General features: G+C 41.5%; 1 protein-coding gene across 4 annotated transcripts in view; it reads left to right on the forward strand.

Annotated features, from left to right (window-relative positions):
* DHX40 (DEAH-box helicase 40) overlaps positions 1–21155 on the forward strand; it is a 55690-nt gene that overhangs the window by 28146 nt on the left and 6389 nt on the right. The window contains exons 2-14 of one of the 4 annotated variants that reach the window (XM_074974876.1): positions 3428–3517; positions 5321–5417; positions 7630–7837; positions 8186–8331; positions 9208–9327; positions 11185–11415; positions 11666–11732; positions 13037–13168; positions 15397–15496; positions 16130–16216; positions 16734–16916; positions 17492–17572; positions 18338–18495. In XM_074974876.1, the coding sequence (XP_074830977.1) occupies positions 3438–3517; positions 5321–5417; positions 7630–7837; positions 8186–8331; positions 9208–9327; positions 11185–11415; positions 11666–11732; positions 13037–13168; positions 15397–15496; positions 16130–16216; positions 16734–16916; positions 17492–17572; positions 18338–18495 (1690 nt within the window). In that variant the 5' untranslated portion in view covers positions 3428–3437. The other 3 variants (XM_074974877.1, XM_074974878.1, XM_074974879.1) reach the window with 3 other exon arrangements.

Below are 21155 nucleotides of genomic sequence, written 5' to 3' on the forward strand. Positions count from 1 at the left end.
CATTTAGAAGAGATCATGTACTAAAGGCAGACTATCAACCTTATTATAAAATATGAATGGGTCAGTACAGATTTTTGTCCAAAACTTGGCAACATCTAGACTGTTCTAAACACAATGATAGAGTACGTGTCAGGCAGTTTTGAAGCATTTGCGGGGAGTTCTATTTAGCAATATGTAGTGGGTCTGATAAGATGGGAAGACAGGGACCAAGGAACTCAGATACCATAGTGACAAGGGAGGTATAAATGTCTAATGAGAAATGCTGCTGTCATTTACACTGGTGTGAATCTACAATGATTCCACAGACTTCAATGGACTTTCATCAGATTTACATCAATGTAACTGAAAGTAGAATGTACCCCACTTTTCATGAGGCAAGTGTGTCCTGCTGGTTTTCTACAGAGATTTCTTTACCAGTGTCTTGCTGCCAGATACTCTTAAGTTCTTCCCACTGTGGGGTGGTAGGTGTAGCAGAAAGGGGCCCAATTTATGCCACTCAGGCAAACTAAATAAGCCTAAAAGGGGCATAAGTAGCCTCTTGAATAAATCCATGCTCAGGCAGTCTCCCTGGCTCATGTGTAGCCAACATAAAGGCTCATGCCAACCCTGCTCCATGTGCCCAGCTAACTGTGTGTGGCCAGACCACTCTGCTCTACAAATGTTCATTGTTTTTCAGAGTCCACAGGGGGCAGTGGGAAATACCATGTAAGTTTTATAAGAGACCTGAGGATCCTCTGATTTGCACCAGTGACCAAGCAGGCCTCTGGCTCCCCAGAATATTGGCATCACAAAGATTGATTAGGGCCACTTTTTTGCCTCCCCTTGTCCCTGCAGCAACTGCAGGACTGGAGTAACTGAGACTTGGGCCCAAGGATTTTGTATAGGCCAAAAATAAGAGCTCTTTTGTGAGGAGCATTTCTTATCTAGTTATTTTCCTGTTAGCGGTATATGGTTAAGTCACAGCTCTGGTGCAGTCTATTGGGAATTGGAAGCCTAGGTAAATTATTGATTCTTTTGCTCATTTGATAAGGAAATCAGAAAAGGGATAAGATCTGATATGCAAGGATATCTTCAAAGCTTATGACTAGTTGAGGTGCAGGCCTGAAAAGTACCTAATACCTTTCATTACTGCAGGTATAGAAAAACTAGGATTTGAAGAGAACATAACATGCAGTGCTTACGGCGGACTTCCTGAAGGATGGTATAGTTCTGAAATTATGTAGCTAGGGTCTCTGTGGCTGGGCAAGCACTGTAGTGGAGAGAAAGGAACAGTCTATCTCGCTCCTCTTTCCAGGAAAACTATAGAGGAGCTGTGGCTACTGATATTAAGAAAGGCTTTAGGTTTTGAATGAACTGTACAAAATGTGTCCCTAATCTAAATATATGCAAGTTATGAGGGTTTAAAAAAACAGTAGACCCTATTAAATGGCTTTTCAGCATCTAAAAAGGCTAATACTTTGCATTTTTCTGCCCAGACAGCCTCCAGTACTCTGTGTACATTTATATACCAAGCACCCATTTCTAATTAACCCTGCCTAATCTTTTGAGAGGAGACTGGGAAGGTAATGTTTTAATCTTAAGGACAGAATCTTTGGTAAGATTTTAAGATCTAGACTGTTCTAAAGTCTACACTGCTGTAAGAACACTGCTTTGGACCCTGGCCTTATGTAGCTGTATATAAAATATTAGAGAACAAGAATGTTTTAAGGGTTGCCGGAAACTTTTTTTTTTTGGCCACGAAGACTGCATGATACATCTTAGGCAGTGGCTTCAAAAGAGTGTCGTAGAGTTGTTTATAATACTTAGCACCCAAACCATCTGTGCATTACTAGATTTCTGCAATTGAGAGATTGCAAACAGCTGAGTCCAAGTATTAACCCCAGTGATCTTTTTATTCATAACTTGCACCTGACATCTCCAACAAGCACAGTAATCGTTTGTGTATGCTGTGTGTCTGAGTCTGTAGTTAAAATTAAAAAGGGTGATCTGGCTAGGCATGTAAGGGTGGTATAGTACCATAGTGAAATGATAACCTGGGCAGAAATGTCACAGCCAAGGTTTAATATGCAAAGGAATAACTTACAGTTTGATTAAAAACAACTTAGCCCTATCATTATTGATATATATGGGACTATGCAATTGCATAAAGTTAAAGACGTGCATAAGTCTTTGCAGGATTGGGACAGGAGGGCCTGGTTCTATAACCATTACTCATTGTGAGAAGCACTCATAGATTCTAAGGCCAGAAGGAACCATTGTGATCATCTTGTCTGACCTCTTGACTACTGACTCAGTCTCTGCCTTCCATGGGTCTCAACACATGAACACAGTCTACTCAATGCGAAGACTGAAGAAAAAGCCCCATGTCCCCATCTGTAAAAGGAGACAATATTCAGTAACTTCATAATGGGGTTTGGAGGCAAAAATTGTCTGTTTGTAAAGCACTTTGAGTTCCTCATTTGAAAGTGCTATAGAACTGCAAAGTATTATAAGATAAACTCAGTGAAAAATTAGAGTATAGGAGGCATCTTCTTCCAACTGTGATGCTCTACAAATAATATTGTGTCTGGAGCAACCATCCTCCATTAGGGATACAGATCTTTTTGGGTAATGTTGCTGACTCATAGCTAGTGACACAAAGGATGGGCATTAACATAATAGACTTGAAATTAGACGAAGGTTTCTAATCATCAGAGGAGTGAAGTTTTGGAATAGCCTTCCAAGGGAAGCAGTGGGGGCAAAAGATCTATCTGGCTTTAAGATTAAACTTGATAAGTTTATGGAGGAGATAGTGTGATGGGATACCATGGTTTTGGTAATTAAATATTCATAGTAAATAGGCCTAATGGCCTGTGATGGGATGTTAGATGGGGTGGGATCTGAGTTACCCAGGAAAGAATTTTCTGTAGTACCTGGCTGGTGAATCTTGCCCATATGCTCAGGGTTTAGCTGATCGCCATATTTGGGATTGGGAAGGAATTTTCCTCCAGGGCAGATTGGAAGAGGCCCTGGAGGTTTTTCGCCTTCCTCTGTAGCATGGAGCACGGGTCACTTGCTGGTGGATTCTCTGCTACTTGAAGTCTTTAAACCACGATTTGAGGACTTCAGTAGCTCAGACATAGGTGAGAGGTTTTTCGCAGGAGTGGGTGGGTGAAATTCTGTGGCCTGCGTTGTGCAGGAGGTCAGACTAGATGATCATAATGGTCCCTTCTGACCTTAGTAGCTATGAATCAGAAAAAGGAAAACTATTGACTTTCTGAAATGAGGTTGGGTTATGTAAAACATGGGCTTATGTTACGTTTGTCTGCAACCAAATTAAAGCTCAGGGATCTCTCTTCTTGTCAGCTCCCATATATGTAGATTCCAGGCTCATGATTATCCGTCTCTACTTGTTCAGTGTAATTAATAGATGTGGTTTTCTCTCCAGCCATTAGGGGATGCTATGTTCATCATGGAACAGACCATCTCTTCCAGAAGAGGGACAGAGAAATTCCCCAGAGAGTTCACCTCTTGGAAGGTTGGTGATAAAACAGGTTTGTCCAACTAAGGACTGAAATGTTTCCTGTATTCAGCTATGTCTCTTCTCAGCAGAAAGCAAAACACATTCACTGCTGTGTGTCCAGCACAATTCAGCTAGGGTAAGTGGCAGAGTAGCATTGTCCTCTTTCAGTGAGCAAATGTGCAGTGGTGTCTAAACCTAATCCTAGGCCAAGAGCATTTTTTTCTAGCAAACCTGAAAACAAAAGTGCAACCCCACATAGCACATTTATTAGCATAGCAGCTATAAGGATGCGGATGCCATGTTATTAGTGGTTGGGGCAGGGAATTGTAGCTAGGATTCCTGGATTTTTTTCCCCAGCTCTGCCAAATTACTGTTAGTACAGACCTCTTAATCTGTGTCTGTTTTCCCCATCTGCAAAACTGAAATAATATCTCAAGGCGTGTAATTCATTAATGTTTAAGCAGCATGAGATTCTTGGTTGAAAGGCACGATATACTGCAAGGACATAGTTCAAGACTGCCAAAGAGCTTGATTAAAACCAAACATGCCATCCCTAAGAGGGGGGGGAAAATCACCTCACCTGGTTCCATAAACTGTTACAGTGTAAAACTGCCTACACACTCAGTGCGAGTTATGTGTGATTAAAATAAAACCTGGAAGAAAAAACATATACAGATGAATATCACTTAATAAATTACCATCTCTAAAAATGTGCCAAGAAAATGCAATGATGGGATATTTGCAGTCCTCACTGGGGGACAGTAAAACAGTTCATTTGAATGCTATTAGCAGAGTGAGTTACTAGTAGCAACATAACACTACCACATTAAGGTAATAAATTAGGTACATATGCATAAAATGAAGTCATAGCATTATTGTGAATTGTCACATCCCGCACTGTATCCTGAGTGAAGAGAACTATATATTGATTATACTAATTTAGATGTAAAACTGAATGTTTTTCATGCTCCCAGATGAACATTAAAGTCATTTTGGGTAATTTCTGTAGAAGGTTTCAGGTAGATATGGAAGATTTATGGCTACTGAGTGTCTGAATATCTTGTAATCAAACATGGGAATATGAAAGCTGCAAGACAGAATGGTATGTGAACAATTTGTCAAAAGGTGATGAGCAATTTGTGTGCTACTGACTAATAGATGAGTTTTTGTCATTGGATACAAATGGTTCACTGCACTGATGAACTGATCATAACAAGTGTGTATATGTTTGGAGGTGTCTAATGATGATGATATTTGGCAGCGATATAGCTTCAAAGTGCTTTGCAAACATTAACTAATCAGTCTTTGAAACTTTCTGTGAGCTACGTAGGTAATCTATGTAAATATTATCCTGATTTTTTCAGTTGGAGATACTGAAGTATAGAGGTTAAATGCCTTGCCCATGATGGCAAGGGGAGTCATTGGTGAGTGTAGGATTAGAACCTAGGAGTTCCTTTCTCCTAGTTCTGTGCTTATGCAATAAGAGACATTTACAATGTGGTACTCATCACTTATTTATCCCTGTGAGAGGTGAAACATTCTTAATGCACATAAACAGGGTTCTTAAAGACAGACTAAATCTTAGGATGTACATATAATTTCTGCATATCCTTTCTAACAATAGTGGATATATTGATGACTACCTTGATGAACGGAAGTGCCGTCCAAACCCTTCTCTTCACCATGTTTAATCTTTTGATTACTGATTTTACTGTTTAAATAACATAGAAATCTTACTTTCAGTGGAAGCAATAATACTGCATTTACCTTTTACTTGGGGATTTGTGTTTTTTCCCTATAATCTTTAAATATAACTAGCTTGCCACCTTCTGGGCATATTGGGATTTACACACCAGAGTATCAAAACCAGAAAACATTCAGAAGAGGTTCTTCAATCAAAATGAAAACATCACAGGTGTGTATTAAATTGTATTAAGCTGAAGGACGCTTTTGATTTTGTTCAAATGGTCTTTGTTTCATCATATATTTAATGACAGGTTCAGAGTAGCAGCCATGTTAGTCTGTATTCGCAAAAAGAAAAGGAGTACTTGTGGCACCTTAGAGACTAACCAATTTATTTGAGCATAAGCTTTCATGAGCTACAGCTTATGCTCAAATAAATTGGTTAGTCTCTAAGGTGCCACAAGTACTCCTCTTCTTTTTGCATATATTTAATGTCACTTTACAATATAGTTAAGTTTGGAACTGTATTGTAATATTTCCAATTATGTTGTGACAATTTATTTGTTTTTAGGGAAAGATTTTCAAATTAATGGGTCACTTGCAGGTAGTTTAAACACTCCCTGAACCTTTTTTATTTAATCAACAAGTGTTTCTTGTTATGATTTCAATTGTTCCATATTGGATTTACAGCAAACATTGCAGCCTTTGGGCTAGTGGATGAGAACCAGAAAATGAAACCAGTTAGGAAGCATGTATAAACAAACTAAAACAGGTTGCTGTATTCACATTCTCCAAGCTAAGTGAAATGCAAAAACCAGCGTCAACAGTGACAATGACAGTCTTTTGGTTTGAATAACCAACTCTGTTGTTATTTAGGGACAGAGGTAAGGGTTTAAGCAAAAGGGGGGACCTTATTCCCCCCGACCTTGCACCCTCCTTTTCACTTGTGACAAGTAGGGGTAAAGTGTTACTCTCTCAGCCCAGTGGGGTCTCACATTCACTTGGCCTTGGGGTGGACGACTGGGGCAGGGCCCGGGTGGGGCAGGGCCCTACTACATTTAATGGGGCAGCCTCGCGGCCTGTGCCCCTCTCCATGCTTTATGGCACCTATTCCCATACTGCGAGAGTGAGCGGGGGGGGGGGGTGCTGAGCCGAAGCCGCCCCACTAGGCTGCGAGAGAGCAGAGCCCTGGGGCGGCAGAGCCCCCCAGGGCAGGGACTGTGTCCCCCAGCTCGTAGGGAGTGGAGACACTGGTGGGGGAAGAACGGGGCTCAGGGCAGGCCTGGGGCACCGAGCTGACCCTCAGCAGGGCGCAGGGGTTGTGTGGAGACCAGCGCAGGGGGAGGGGTGGGGCTAGGAGATGAGGATGGGCACGGCCTGGGTAGGAGGGGGTGGGGTCACAACTTCCGCGAGCCTGCCCCATCTCCCCGGCGGCTGCGGCGCCCCCAAGTACGCACGAAACGTCATCAGAGCGCGCCGGGTTCCTACCCCGGAGGCGGGAGCGGCTGGAGTCAGGTGGTAGGTACCTGTGGCCAGGGTAGAGGGAGCCTCGCCCACTGCGGGCGGGGGGACCCACTCCTCATGGATACGGCAGCGTCGGGTGGCCCCTCCTAGCTCTGCTGTGGGGAGTAATGGGGCCCCGCCCCGCGTTACTGGGGCTTGGAGGAGGTGTGTGTGTGTCATGGTTTCTGTCCGCCCCGCTTCTCTCCCCGGGGGGGGGGGCGGTTGGTGGTGTGTGCGTCATGGCTGCTGCCCGGCCCCCTCCCTCCCTCCCTCTCTCTGAGTGGTGGTGGTGGTGGTGGTGGGGGGTTTAAATGGTTCCTGCCCGGCCCCCTCCCTCCCTTCCCTGGTTACTGGGGGGGGGGCGTCATGGCTCCTGCCCCGACCCCTTCCCCTGCCTAGTTACTGGGGCTGGAGGGGGTGTCATGGATCCTGCCCAGCTCGCTCCTTTCCCGGGTTACTGTCTGTGTTTTGGGGATGAGTGAAATGGCACCTGCCCACCCCCACCCCTCCCCTGGTTAATGGGGAATGTGGGATGGTGGGTTACATGTAGGCAGTGTACAAGCGTAGCTGTGTTCTCCAGTACACCGCTAGGTTTGGGCAGGGGCCATTTCATCCCCACAAACCCAGTGTTGTGGAGTTCAGTATTTGCACTAGTCATCCTAACTGAAGAGTTGTGTTGCCTCTCATGTGAGACTCCAAGGTTTGTGCTTTAGTGGGGTTGAATTCTGCTGTTAGGAAGCTGTCTGGAAAATGTCTTGAGTTGATTCCATCTTCTGCTAGCTCCCAAATTTCATCTCATTAGGCTTAGTCTGAAAGAGGGCCTGTTTTTCTCTGTTTAATGTAATGTGAAATACAGAACACTTACTGTACACTGTGATACAAATATCAAACATGCATATAATTATAACATTGGGAGGTGTATTTATCTATCTGCACCACAGGAGAGCTCTCAAATTGTCGCCCCAATGGAGAGAAAATGCAGTTGCCGAAAGGAAAAAGACAAAGGAAACTCAGACTTCAGAGCCCTGCCTATTCACAGATACAGGCAGAAACTAGTTGACGCTGTCAGAGACAATTCATTTCTTATTGTGACTGGGGAGACGGGGAGTGGCAAAACTACCCAGCTCCCTAAGTATCTATTTGAAGAAGGTAACTATTTATTTTCTCCTTAATATGCTGTTGGTGAAGTGTAAAACCCTTCAGTTAGACGATACTCTTAATATACTCTTTAAAATTTAAGTAATTTTCTTGTTTCTTGCTCTCCTTTTTCCAGGAGGCCCACAAATGCTAGTCACTCTCCTCTCCAAAAATTGTTAGCAAAATAGATCAGGGAAAATATTTTAAAAATCTTTGAACAAAGATGATGTGTGTTGAACTTCACTGGTGAGTGAGAGGAGAGGGAGGTACTAGTCAGTGAAGACTTTAAAAATATATTAGCAACAGTTAACCTACCACGAAGGTAATTCATTGATGAAGCAATTTCTTTGCATTTTGTAGGCTTTCTAAAGCATGGAGTGATTGGTGTGACTCAGCCACGCCGAGTAGCTACCATGTCTGTGGCTCAGAGAGTGGCTGAGGAGATGAACTCTTCACTGGGAAGCATAGTGGGATATCAGGTTCGCTTTGATGACTGCACCTCTGAGGTACGAGTTGAAAATTATTTTTTTAAAATAACATTAATAAATAATCTCTCTTAATGGAACAAGATAAATCATTGCATTCTGGGCCCTATAGTCTCTGTGAGGCACATCTCCATTTTAAAAGAGGTGACTGCAAGTGGTTCCATTTAATACAAATCAGATGCAGCCCTTGAGTTCCTGGCAAGTTGTCAATATGACCTATGTAAAATAAAGCTGTGTGTCAATACCTTTCAGTTAGGTTGTCCTTGAGCTACAAGCACATTTACATAAAGGTGCTTGGACAAAGTTTGGACGCTCATCATGATCTGTTTTGTGGGTTAGTTTAAATCTAAAATTGCTTTCTGCCATCCAGGATGTCTGTTTTAATTGCATTCTGTATGTGCATCTGTATCTGTGGTGGAGATGCAACCTTAGCAGTCTGAAATATGGCTCAAATCGATTTTATATGCTGTTCATGATTTCATAGCATATTACAACTAAAGGATAGCCACAGAACCCACAAATTCTCATCAAGAAGGTTGTTTTTTAAACAGTCTGAATGTGCGTGGGGTAGGTGAATACTTAACTGTGATTTTGTAATTAGAATTATTGGATTGTCATTAGGAGGTGATGATGAGATCCCTCAATTTAGAAAAGAAGAAAAGGACAGCACAGATTAGAAATATAGCACATTACAAATACAGAGTCCAGTGTTTAAAACATTTCTTAAGTATTTCAGAAAACCTAGTAAGTGTCTTTTGTGGCTGTGGCTTAGTACATTAATTATAGCATGTAAAGTCTAAATCATCAACTTCAGTCTGTAGTCGTTCCTGATATGTGACTGTATGTAATGAAATCCATATCCAGGGCAATAACTGAATGGATGATTAAACTATTCAGGGTACTGCAATCAAGTATATGACTGATGGCTGCTTACTGAGACAGATACTGGCAGACCTCCATCTTACCAAATACAGCGTCATTATACTGGATGAAGCCCATGAGCGGAGCTTAAGCACAGTGAGTGTTTCTTTATTTGACACACGTCATTCAGTATAACTAAAAAGAAACTTGCAGATCTGTTCTCTATAGGTTCTTATGCTGCACTCATCCCCTTAGCGTGTGAAGTGATGTGACTAACATCTGTCATTAATTTGCTCTCCCATTCCTTCTCCAAGGGAAGAAGTGTTTGCAGTGGAGTGTCTTGTTTTGGTCGGCTGGCTTTTTTTTATGAAAGTACATGTTGCTATGTATTTGTGAGAGAAGGCCAGGTCAAAGAAACACACCTCAGAATGGAAAGTGGTGAGGGCTGTGATGGTCCTTAGTTCCTGGAGGAGTTAATTCTGTTTAGTTCAGTTATAAGAGACTAAAAAGCTGGTCCTCTGCCCCTTGATAGCATCTTTCATTTAAGGATCTCAAAGTGCTTTACATGCTAACTAAACCTCCTGACCTTCCTGTGTGACTTACCATCATTTTACAGAAGTAATTGAAAGCTTTTAACTGAGTCATAGAATGATTAAGTGATTTATCTAGAATCTCGTACAGTGAATTCTTGTCAGAGGTTAGACTAGAACCCAGGGGTCCTGACTCCTTTGCCCACTCTTCTAATAATTAAACGTGTTGTCCCCCTTATCTGCACCATCCAGATAGAGAAGGTCCATGTAGCATAGGCTGTTTTTTTTCCTTCTCTTTGAATGCCTTGAGGTTTACAGTTTATATATGGGAGGTTGTAGTGCTTCTGTGTTTGCCTGTTCAGTTGGGGGGGGACTGTCTCCACTGCTGTAATCTACTTATTCCTTCCTTTGGCTGTTGGACAATCCCCAAGGCCTTCTGGCTGGGAGTGAGGCTCTTCTCTGAAACCAATGGTCTTCTCTACTTCTGGTGTATTCTTATGACTTCACTACAGCATGAACTGGCTTCTTATTTACTGAATTTGCAACATCTGACAGTTTAAAGTCCCGTCAACACTCTTCCTGACACTGTTAGCTGTTCTGTTCAAAAACAGCAGTCAAGCTGTCAGTTTTTCCAGCATGAAAGTTACTAGCAAGGTTCCACTGCACAAATTGGATGGGAATTTTTTTTTAGACAAACATGCTAGGTGAAACCATGAGAGTGGCTACTACCCACTGTAGCTTGTAGCACACATGGTTTTGACATTTTTCTGTAATCATGTTACAAGCATATTTTCATTGATACAGCTGCGGTTATCAATGTTGCAAAAAATATAACTATGTTCTGTCACTGTAAGTCCCAGTATTCTATTAAACTTTGGCATTAAATCAAAGGGATTAAACCAAAGCACATTTACACTTTACAAGTCTCTCCTGAGATGGGAGTGTGAGGGGGAAAGGGTTGCACTCTTCTGACAGTTGGCCTGTGGATCTGATTTTTTCCCACACCTCTCCCTACTTCAGTTTTTTGCATTTTTTTATTTTTTGCATAATAACTGAGGAAAGAGACCACCTCTGAGTGCAGCACAAACACAAGGAAATGCCATTTTCCTGTGGGGGAACTACTAACAAAAAGTATTGGCACTGCTTTAAAAACAGTTGTCTTTTTGCAACTGAGGGGAGAATTAGGAATGAGAAGCAAGGTATTTTAGCTGTGTTGATTCAGCTTGCTGTTACAGAGCTGTGGAAAAAAACTTGGGTTTCTTTAAGCCTACTAAGCATTTTGTTGCTAAGCTTTAGAGAGCAACCAGAATATTTACAAGAAGGAAAAAACCTTTTAAAGCACCTGTGCCCCCAAAGCACATTGCTTAATTTTGTCCCATTTACCAGTAGCTCTGGGATAAAATCAACCCCTCCCCATGTATTTCAGTGGGCATTTGTATTCCAAAGAGTTGACTTGCGAAGGTAAGGTGACTCTTTCTTTCAGGACATTTTATTTGGCTTGCTGAAGAAACTATTCCAACAAAAGAAGCCTCCCAAGAGAAGGAAAGCCTTGAAGGTGGTGGTGATGTCAGCCACCCTGGAGGTAGACAAGCTCTCAGAGTTCTTTGGAGGCTGCACAGTGGTGGACATTCCAGGAAGGAATTATCCCATCAAGGAGATATTCTGCAGCCTGCTTGGCCCAAAGGATGCAGAAAGCTCTGCTTATGTTACAGAGGTATTGCTTATTTTCCTTTGCCTGTTTGCCATGTTCTCTCTGTTCGCTGTATGATGATGAGCTCTTAAAGAGCATTGGAGCTCATCTCTGCATGAAGAATTAAACACTTCATGCAAGGCTGGTTTCTCAAGCTTCCTAGTTTTTGTGGTGGAAAGTGGGAGGAGGGAGTTGATTTACACTGTCAGTTACAACCAGTGATGAGAAAAGCTCTAATTCCAGCAGATAATCCTGTTATTGGTGCTTGTTTCAGGCTGTAAAAGTGACCCTGGATATCCACTTGAATGAGTCAGCGGGAGACATCTTGGTTTTTCTGACTGGTGAGAATTCCTTTTTACTTGAAAAACTCTATCCTGTGCCAAATGGTGGCCTTGCCAACAGAAAGAATTGTCTTACTGCTGAATGCCCAGATCATTCTAGAACAGTGGGCACTGGGGGCATTAGAGCTGTGTCTAGATGCATCATTGCAGCAATGCACAACTGAGCTAGGGCAGGGAAGGCAAATGTAGAGAAAGTGGCTGTGGCAAACAGGTAATGATTTTAAAGATTGTGAGTGGGATTTTCAAAAGGCTTAGGACCACAAGTCCCATTGAAAGATAATAGAACTTTGTTTCTAAGTCACTTAGGCACTTCCAAAATTCCTACCCTAAAGCTGTTCAGATAGCTTTTCCAACTGTGGTTATTATATACCTCTAACATTGCCTCTAGTCCTGATGTTTCTGTCCTATCCTAATGTGTCAGGAGAAAGATGCCCTAACTACCTCCCTATTTCTTTATAAATCCAGCCAAGAGTCTTTCAGGATTTGGATTGTGTGATGGCAGTAGTTACTAGTGGTTATAAAAGTACAGAACAACAAGATCAGAGTCCAGCCCCCTACCAGGGCAGGATATAGTCCCTTGAGAGAGGTGTTATTAGATAATAAAGACTAAGCCAAAAAGTTGAAAATAAACCACATCTAGTTATATATCCACTCTTCTGCCCTTTGGAAAAGAAAGATTCTATACAGAAAGTTACACAGCTTGCCTCACTAGGAAGCAGGAGCATGAAATCTTGTTTTATGGGATGTGAAAAGAGGAAAGAAAATGACTGGTGTGTCACTTTTCTTCTATGGACCTGTTCTTACATTCCTTGCACACCAGAACTTCTCCCTGATTTCATAGGGGGCTTTAAACAAACAAAATAATCAAGTTGATCAACTCTTTCCAATATGGGAGAGAAGATAAACTCCAGATTGGTTTTTCTATGTTCATGTAGAAGAATGAAGCAATGCATTGTATATTTGTACAGTATAAGTTTTCCCTGCTGTCTTCTGGAAAAGAGAAGCTCCTTAAATAATCCTCCTGGCAAAAACTCAGTTAATTTATAATTCAGGTTGCTGAAATAGTTAATAAAACCTGATACAAAATACATATCTAAACCATCACTGTTGCACAGAAACCCTAAGCATAAATCCCAGTTTGAAAAGACTGCAAGTGACCAGTTAATTTTCCTTTACCCTCACAGTTGTACTGACATCTCCATAGTATGTATAAAAGACTAGATTGTGTAGAGTTGTTGCAAACTAACAAGGTAAAGTCCTCACTAAATAGTTTATATTTTAAGTGCTTCTGTATTTTGCTTTAGGACAATCTGAGATAGAAAGAACATGCGACTTACTTTTCCAAAAAGCGGAATCTATTGATTACCGCTATGATGTGCAAGATGGTTCTGTTGAAGGTTTGCTTATCTTACCATTGTATGGGTCAATGCCAACAGGTAAGGCTTACTGAATTAAACATAATGTTATGTTTAGTTCATGCAGATTTTAGCTGCAGTTAATGGTCATATGGGACATCGTGGACAAATACTTTTATTTTCAATGGAAACAACCCAGATATTTGCTTACCTGTTTGAGAGATTAATAAAGCAGTATTGTCACAAGCTAATCATAATCTGGCCAAGTCAATTCTTGCTCGGGAACCATGAATTAAAATCCATATGCTGCTGGAAGTGGCAGTGTTGGCTTAGAAGGCAGTGCCCTTCTCTCCAGATCAGTCCTGAGTGACCGTCCTAGCATGGAAAAAGTGAATGCCGTGTTGTTGGAAGTTCAGTCTTTCAGTTTGTACCAGACCCCAAAGTTCTGACTACTTGTGGTTATTAAAAATGTCATAGTGGTGTTCACAAGAATTTGCTGGCTCTGATGTCCTGGCCAAACTTCAGCACTGATGATGACATTCTGCCTCTCTGAAATTCCCCTTGCAGCCTCAGTAGGAAAAGGTATTATCTTCTGTAACAAAAAAGAATTGTATTGTGTGCTGGTTCATAATGGCAGTTGGCAAAAATCCATTTAGTCAGATCCTGTCAATACCTTTTCATAATGACATGTTGTCTTTCCTGTACTGAAAACGCACATAACTTTTCTTGTAAAGCTGTTGCATTCTTCTGCTTCTATCAAGGAAAATTCTTGTATCGTAACGAGAAGCCTGAGGATTCCCTAGCTATGAGTGGATCGTCATACTTGCCCTCGGGATTCCTGTTATAGCTACTGTCCTTCCACCTGAGGAATGGATGGAATTATTATTGTTAAAGCTCATTAACTTTGCTCTTTAACTGGCTAATGGGGGTGTTGAGTGCCAGGAAGTCTTTCTCCTTTTCAGTCCAGGGTTTGCTTTTAAAATATAGTTTCAAAAGCTTCACATTCAATTTGTGGATAATGTCTGTTATGGGGAGATATGATACCCATTTTCAATTAAAATATGTTTGGTAGCTGTTACCAAAGGGATTTGACATAATTGCTCCGTTGTGTTGCTCCAATTAATCTTCATCAACAGTTACCTTTAAAAAAAAAAAAAAAAAAAAAGATAAAAGTATTGCCAATAAGATATGTGGCAATAGGATTATACATACAAGAGAAGAAACAAAGAATGTGGTGTTACACCTATATAGAAGGTGTAAATTACTGAACGAAGTCAGTCTGCGGTGTCACTGCCTAATTTTGAAGGGTTCAGAAACGCAGGCTTCATGATCCTTATAAAAACAGGTGTGTTTTCACTTCAGATGATCTTGAATGTGGTATTTAATTGTGTGGGTGCAATGTGTAGAATGCCGAAAGGCAGAATAAATATACATGAGAAGAATAGGTCAGCAATTTTAGAGCCTGGAAACCTTTGTAGGGAGTATATTGGTTGATGACGTGGGGAGGGTGCAGACCTTGTTCCCTCCCAAAAGGATTTGCTGAGGGTTGAATGAGAGAGGAGTTACTTATTTTTACAACACCAAAGGTACCAGGATAGTGCTTGAAAGCCATCATTATTTAATTATTGTGCTAGTGCCTAGGACCCCCCCCCCCCTTGAACGTGGCAGTATATAAACACACAACAAAAAGATGGGCCATGCCCCAAAGAGCTTGCAATCTAAGTATAAACATATGACTTTAGGGGGGGATTTTCAAAGGCACAGAGGAAAGTTAGATGCCCAATTCTCATCTGTGCCTTAGGAGACTTTCAAAATAAGACCGAGGGAAATGTGGTGTTACCCAAAAAATCCATCTTATCTTAACCTACAGTAAGGTATGTTAAGGTTTTAACTGATTTTGATGGGAAACTTATTCTATTGATCTCCAGTTGCTTTGGTTTCTTAGACCTCAGGTTGTTTCTTAACATGCTTTAAATCCTTCTTAAATATTCCATTTTTTGAGCTGGCATTTTGCTTGGTTCCCTACGTCTGTATTTCTCTTGCACAAGAGCTATTCAAAAGCACTTAAGCTAGAGACTTTCTTAAGGAACAACAGAGAAGAGGTGATGTTGTTCCCGACAAGTATATTAAAAACTATTGTAAAGCAGTTCTTGTTTTGAAATTCATCTCCTGGCTCACTTTTAGTTTCAACCCAGGGACCTCCATTAATTTTCTGTCTTTAGTGGGTAATCTTGTCCTTTTCTAGAGTAGGAATTTGACTTTTGTGCATCCTGACGTAAAGGAGTAATTGATGGACTCTTTCTCTTTAGATCAGCAGAGAAGAATATTTTTGCCACCTCCTCCAGGCATTAGAAAATGTGTTGTATCCACAAACGTTGCTGCAACTTCTCTGACAGTTGATGGAATCAGGTATCTATTTCCTATCCTTGGTAAAAGCTGTAACCAAGGGTCTGACTCAAAGTTGCATTAGAATTGGAAAAACCTCATCCAGTTCTCCCCTTCCTGTTTCTGTTGTTCTGATCCTGCTGAGTAATTACATGCCCTTTTGCAGTAAGTGACTCTTCTCTTTATGTAGACCAGAAATGTTTCTTAATCAGTTTAATAAATTGATGCATCGCTTTTGCTCTGGCACTCTTAAATAGGCTTAAAGAGTTCTTAATATCAGTTTATCTTATTTTGAAACCAAACCCAGTACTTTGATTCCACTAAATCACGAAAGCTTATGCTCTAATAAATTTGTTAGTCTCTAAGGTGCCACAAATACTCCTGTTCTTTTTGCGGATACAGACTAACACGGCTGCTACTCTGAAACTAAATCAGTGTAATTTCTGTGTAGACAAGCCCTACATGAAGAATTTCCTCAAGGTCCATCCCATTGTAGTTCAGTAATTGGCCAGCAGAGTGAAACTATCTTCTTCCACATTTACAGACCAACTGTGTTCCATCTGACATGTTACTAATTGACTAAGGATAAGGAACCTAAGCCACTGCCTGATCTAGGTCCTTTTTCCTGTATCTTATGATATTTTAAATTTTTTTTAGGTATGTAGTTGATAGTGGATTTGTGAAGCAGTTAAATCATAACCCCAGGGTTGGCTTGGACATACTGGAGGTGGTTCCCATTTCAAAGTAAGTTAGAAGAAAGGTAGTTTACTTTCTGGTTTGAGAAAAGTTCTCAGATTGCCTTTGAAAGTTGCTCTGAATGTACTGTGTGACTGCCAATTTTCCCAATATAAAGAAGAGCAGAGAGATCTTGGAGACACTGCAGCACATTTAGCTTTAATTTGCAGCTCTATCAGGTCAATATTTAGAAAACATCAGGGATAGTAAATAAAACATTTTAGTAGAGCATGGTACTTTAATTTTAATCATGAACAGTGAGGAAGAACTCACCATGTATTATCTGTAATCTGAAAATGATTTACACATCATCTTTCCGGTACTGAGCACAACTAATTGAAAGAAGTTCAGGAAGTTTTGCCCAATATCACTTCTTCATGCTGTTACATTTTGTATAGCAGGGTTCCTGTACAATATATTAAATCCTTCATCCAGAGACACACAAATTGCTATCGTTGATCATAATTATAGGGTGCTTGGCTACTTTGACATGCACAGCATTATTTTTCTTTGCTTATTTTTGGAGGAGTGAAGCAATGCAACGAGCTGGCCGAGCTGGCAGGACATCACCTGGAAAATGCTACAGGGTGTATAGCAAGGAATTCTGGGATCAGTGTATGCCTGATCACATGATCCCAGAGATAAAGAGAACTAGTCTTACATCTGTGATCTTGACCTTGAAGTGCCTTGCTGTACATGATGTCATAAGGTAACCCATGGTGGAGGCAATTGTAATCTCCCTCCTGAGTCTTGGCAATGCGTATTAGAGGGGGTTGGCACACTATGTCGTGTTGGTACCAAGAACACAGTTAGGTATCAGGGCAAATGGGACAATTCCACAACATCAACTCTTCTGTTGTTCTCCTAAAAATCTCCAGTGTTAGGCTGTGTCTTAGGCTTTAGATCTCTTTGGGGATCTGTCAAAACTAGCTCCTGAAATAGCAGTAATCTTTGTTAGTGTTTTAAAGGAACATTGCTGAGGTTTGTATGCCTAAAACTCGACCCTGGTGGAATAATTAACTTGAGGGTCCCATGTGCAGGGTGTGTGTGTAAATATAGATATATTTGTGTGTGCAGACAGAGCTCTTTTGGGATATGGAAGCTATTTCCTTCATTAAAGAGAAATGTGTAACTATTATATATACACGTGCACACACACTTTCCCCTTGGTTGTTGACCTGTATTGAATGATTACAGGAGTATTGTAATATATAAAACACTTACAGCTTTAACCAACTACCTTGAGCCCAAGCTGTGGAATTTATCCAGCCTTTCTGTTTGTAGGTTCCCCTATTTGGACCGCCCTGAAGAGAGGCATATTTTAGAGGCTCTTAAGCAACTTTACCAGTGTGATGCTATTGACAGGTAAAAAGGGCAAAAACAAACTTTTTACCTTTTCAACCTTAGTACTTACAAAAAGTTTTTTGTGACTTAATTTTGTACTATTGTTAACGAGTTGCAACATAAAGTAGATTACTTTCCTCAGCAGTAGAGCACATATATTAGTTTGCGCATGAACTTAAATATTTTTCAGTCTGAAAAGAATGTTCTGATCCAAGAGGAAGGATGGGCCACTGGTTGGGGCACTAACCTGGGACTCAGGAGACCTAGATTCAGTTCCTTGCTCTGTTCCGGATTTTCCTGTGTGAGGTTGGGCAAGTCACTTAGTCTTTCTGTGCTTTATTTCCCCATCTGTAAAATGGGGAAAATAGCACCTCACAGGGCTGTTGTGAGGCTAAATATGCTAAAGTGGGTGAGATACCCAGACATAACAGTAATGGGGCCTATATGATACTTAAGAGAGTAGCACACACACATCTGATCCTAAGCTTCTAAGAATTCTTCACAATAAAGAATTCTTTACACTAATCCTGCACTCAAAACCCCCACTGACAGTGCAGATGGGGCAGGATGTGGGCAAGCTGTGGGAGAGTTTAGGCTAGAGGATCATCTGCTGTCTGGATTTGCTAGGCCTCTGTCTCTCCTGGGCCTCTGGAGAGTGTGTGTTTATATAAGAGCCAATGAAGGTTCTGTTGGAGATGTCCTGGCTACTTGGGTCTTGTACCTATGTTCTGGCCTTACAGATTGAGTCTGTTCAATCTGATGTTTGAATCTTTTCCTCCCAATAAGGAGAGGTCACGTGACAAGACTGGGAGAGTTTTTGGTGCAATTTCCTCTCCCTCCAAACCTGACCTGTGCTGTCATAAAGGCAGCTTCTCTTGACTGCGAAGATCTGTTGCTTCCCATAGCTGCGATGTTGTCTGTGGAAAATGTCTTCATACGGCCTGGTAAGAAGCCCCATTCTCCAGAAGCAGGTCCTCTTAGGTTATGAATTGTATCCTGAGCAGAATGTGTGCTGGGAGGTGGTTGGTCAACACCCAGTGCTCAGTCTGGAGAACTTTGTCCTTTTGCATTTTGTCTTTCACTTCTTCACTAGTTTTCCATTCCTAATGTCATTAGTTATGTAAAGCCACAGCTCATTACATACACACACTTCAGTCATCAGTAGGAATCATCATCTGGGAATCTCCAGCAAAAGAAACACAAGCTCCTATCACTTGAGCTAAAAGAATGACTCCCATGAGCTGTCAGTAAGGAGCAAGCTTGTATTCTCAACTAGCCCAGTCACTAGAGGGAGACATGGCTGCATACCCTAAGCCAGTGTATTTCATAAACGCTGTCTGTAGCAGCTTGGGGAGCGTCACTGTTGAAAGATGCCATTGCAATTGGCAGACGCAGATCTAGTATTGTAACAAAAAATAACACCTCATCAGGTACTACCTGGATCCACTTTTGGTCAATCTGCAGTGAGAGACCAAGAGCTGACTAGATTAAAAGAATGAACTCACCCTAGAAGTGTTCCCTCTGGGGCAGGATTATTAGTCCGTGTGGGGGGAGCATGAACTGCTGCTGCTGGTCCTATGCCAATTCTGCGACTAACCAGAAGATTTAATTCTGCTGGACTTTCAGGTCAGAACCTTTCACTAGCACTGAGCTCGCTTGCTTTTTAAAAAAGTGTGTGTAGCAAAGTCTTGGGGAGAACTTTGTCCTTTCTGCTCATTTTCATTGTCAGTGTCTGGTTATCTCTGTAATGTATTAACTCGTTTTTGTTGATACAGCGGCAAAAGCCAGTTCAGACATTCAGCACCTTGAAAGTGAGCTATCAGAGGATTTTTGCTGTTGGATGGTACTCTGCAGTTCCTCACACTCCCATAGACTTGATTTTTGCTTTCCCATTCTCCCTCTGCTCCTTTTGCAGCTTGTTCACATTTCCTTTTCAGCCAGCTAACAAACTAGTGCAGGGACTCCAGTCCCTGTTAAACAGTGTACCTGTCAATCTGGAAACAAGGGATCATGGCATAGGCTCACATCCTGCAAATACTTACTCATGTGCTTAAAGCTAAGTGCTTGAGTACTCTTGTTGACTTCAGTGGAGCCACATGTGTTTGAAATTAAATACCTGAATGTATGTGTGGTCAGGGCCTGGGGAAGTGCAGCAGCATACTGCATTGGCCTAAAGTAGCCCATATCTATCTATACTTGGGGTTGGGTAGTCTTTTGGAGCTCAAAATTTGAGGTCAAAGTTCTGAGATATTATTTCTTTGGCATGACACATTCTTTGCAGTTACATGAAGGTTTCTGTAGACTCATGGGTTGAGTTTTATGTCAAAGTATTGATTTATTTTATCTATCCATTGCCATGTTATCTGGACTTCATGACATAAGTTAGGTTCAACAGGGTAAATGAAACTGCCCACAAATAGCAGCAGCAGGCCCTGTTTTTTTGGTCTCATCTGAAATGTGAGGGCCTGCTGCTCAGATGATGAAATCTTCCACTCGCTTGATTTCTAGAAACTCTTTAAACTCTGGTTTCAGAGTAGCAGCCGTGTTAGTCTGTATTCGCAAAAAGAACAGGAGTACTTGTGGCACCTTAGAGATTAACCAATTTATTTGAGCATGAGCTTTCATGAGCTACAGCTCACTTCATCGGATGCATTCAGTGGAAAATACAGTGGGGAGATTTATATACATAGAGAACATGAAACAATGGGTGTTACCATACACACTGTAACCAGAGTGATCACTTAAGGTGCGCTATTACCAGCAGGAGAGCGGGGGGGCGGGGTGGGGACCTTTTGTAGTGATAATCAAGGTGGGCCATTTCCAGCAGTTGACAAGAACGTCTGAGGAACAGTGGGGGGTGGGGGATAAACGTGGGGAGGTAGTTTTACTTTGTGTAATGACCCATCCACTCCCAGTCTTTATTCAAGCCTAAGTTAATTGTATCCAGTTTGCAAATTAATTCCAATTCAGCAGTCTCTCGTTGGAGTCTGTTTTTGAAGTTTTTTATTGAAGAATTGCAACTTTTAGGTCTGTAATTGAGTGACCAGAGAGATTGAAGCGTTCTCCAACTGGTTTGTGTCCATTTATTCTGTTACATACATTGGTCAAACTGGACAGTCTCTACGTAAAAGAATAAATGGACACAAATCAGACGTCAAGAATTATAACATTCAAAAACCAGTCGGAGAACACTTCAGTCTCTCTGGTCACTTGATTACAGACCTAAAAGTGGCAATTCTTCAACAAAAAAAACTTCAAAAACAGACTCCAACGAGAGACTGCTGAATTGGAATTAATTTGCAAACTGGATACAATTAACTTAAGCTTGAATAGAGACTGGGAGTGGATGGGTCATTACACAAAGTAAAACTACCTCCCCACGTTTATCCCCCACCCCCCACTGTTCCTCAGACGTTCTTGTCAACTGCTGGAAATGGCCCACCTTGATTATCACTACAAAAGGTCGGTGTCGTCCCCCCCCCCCCCCCCCCACGCCGCCTCCTGGTAATAGCTCACCTTAAGTGATCCCTCTGGTTACAGTGTGTATGGTAACACCCATTGTTTCATGTTCTCTATGTATATAAATCTCCCCACTGTATTTTCC

Source organism: Natator depressus, chromosome 17 (genome assembly GCF_965152275.1).
Source record: "Natator depressus isolate rNatDep1 chromosome 17, rNatDep2.hap1, whole genome shotgun sequence".
NCBI lineage: Eukaryota > Metazoa > Chordata > Testudines > Cheloniidae > Natator > Natator depressus.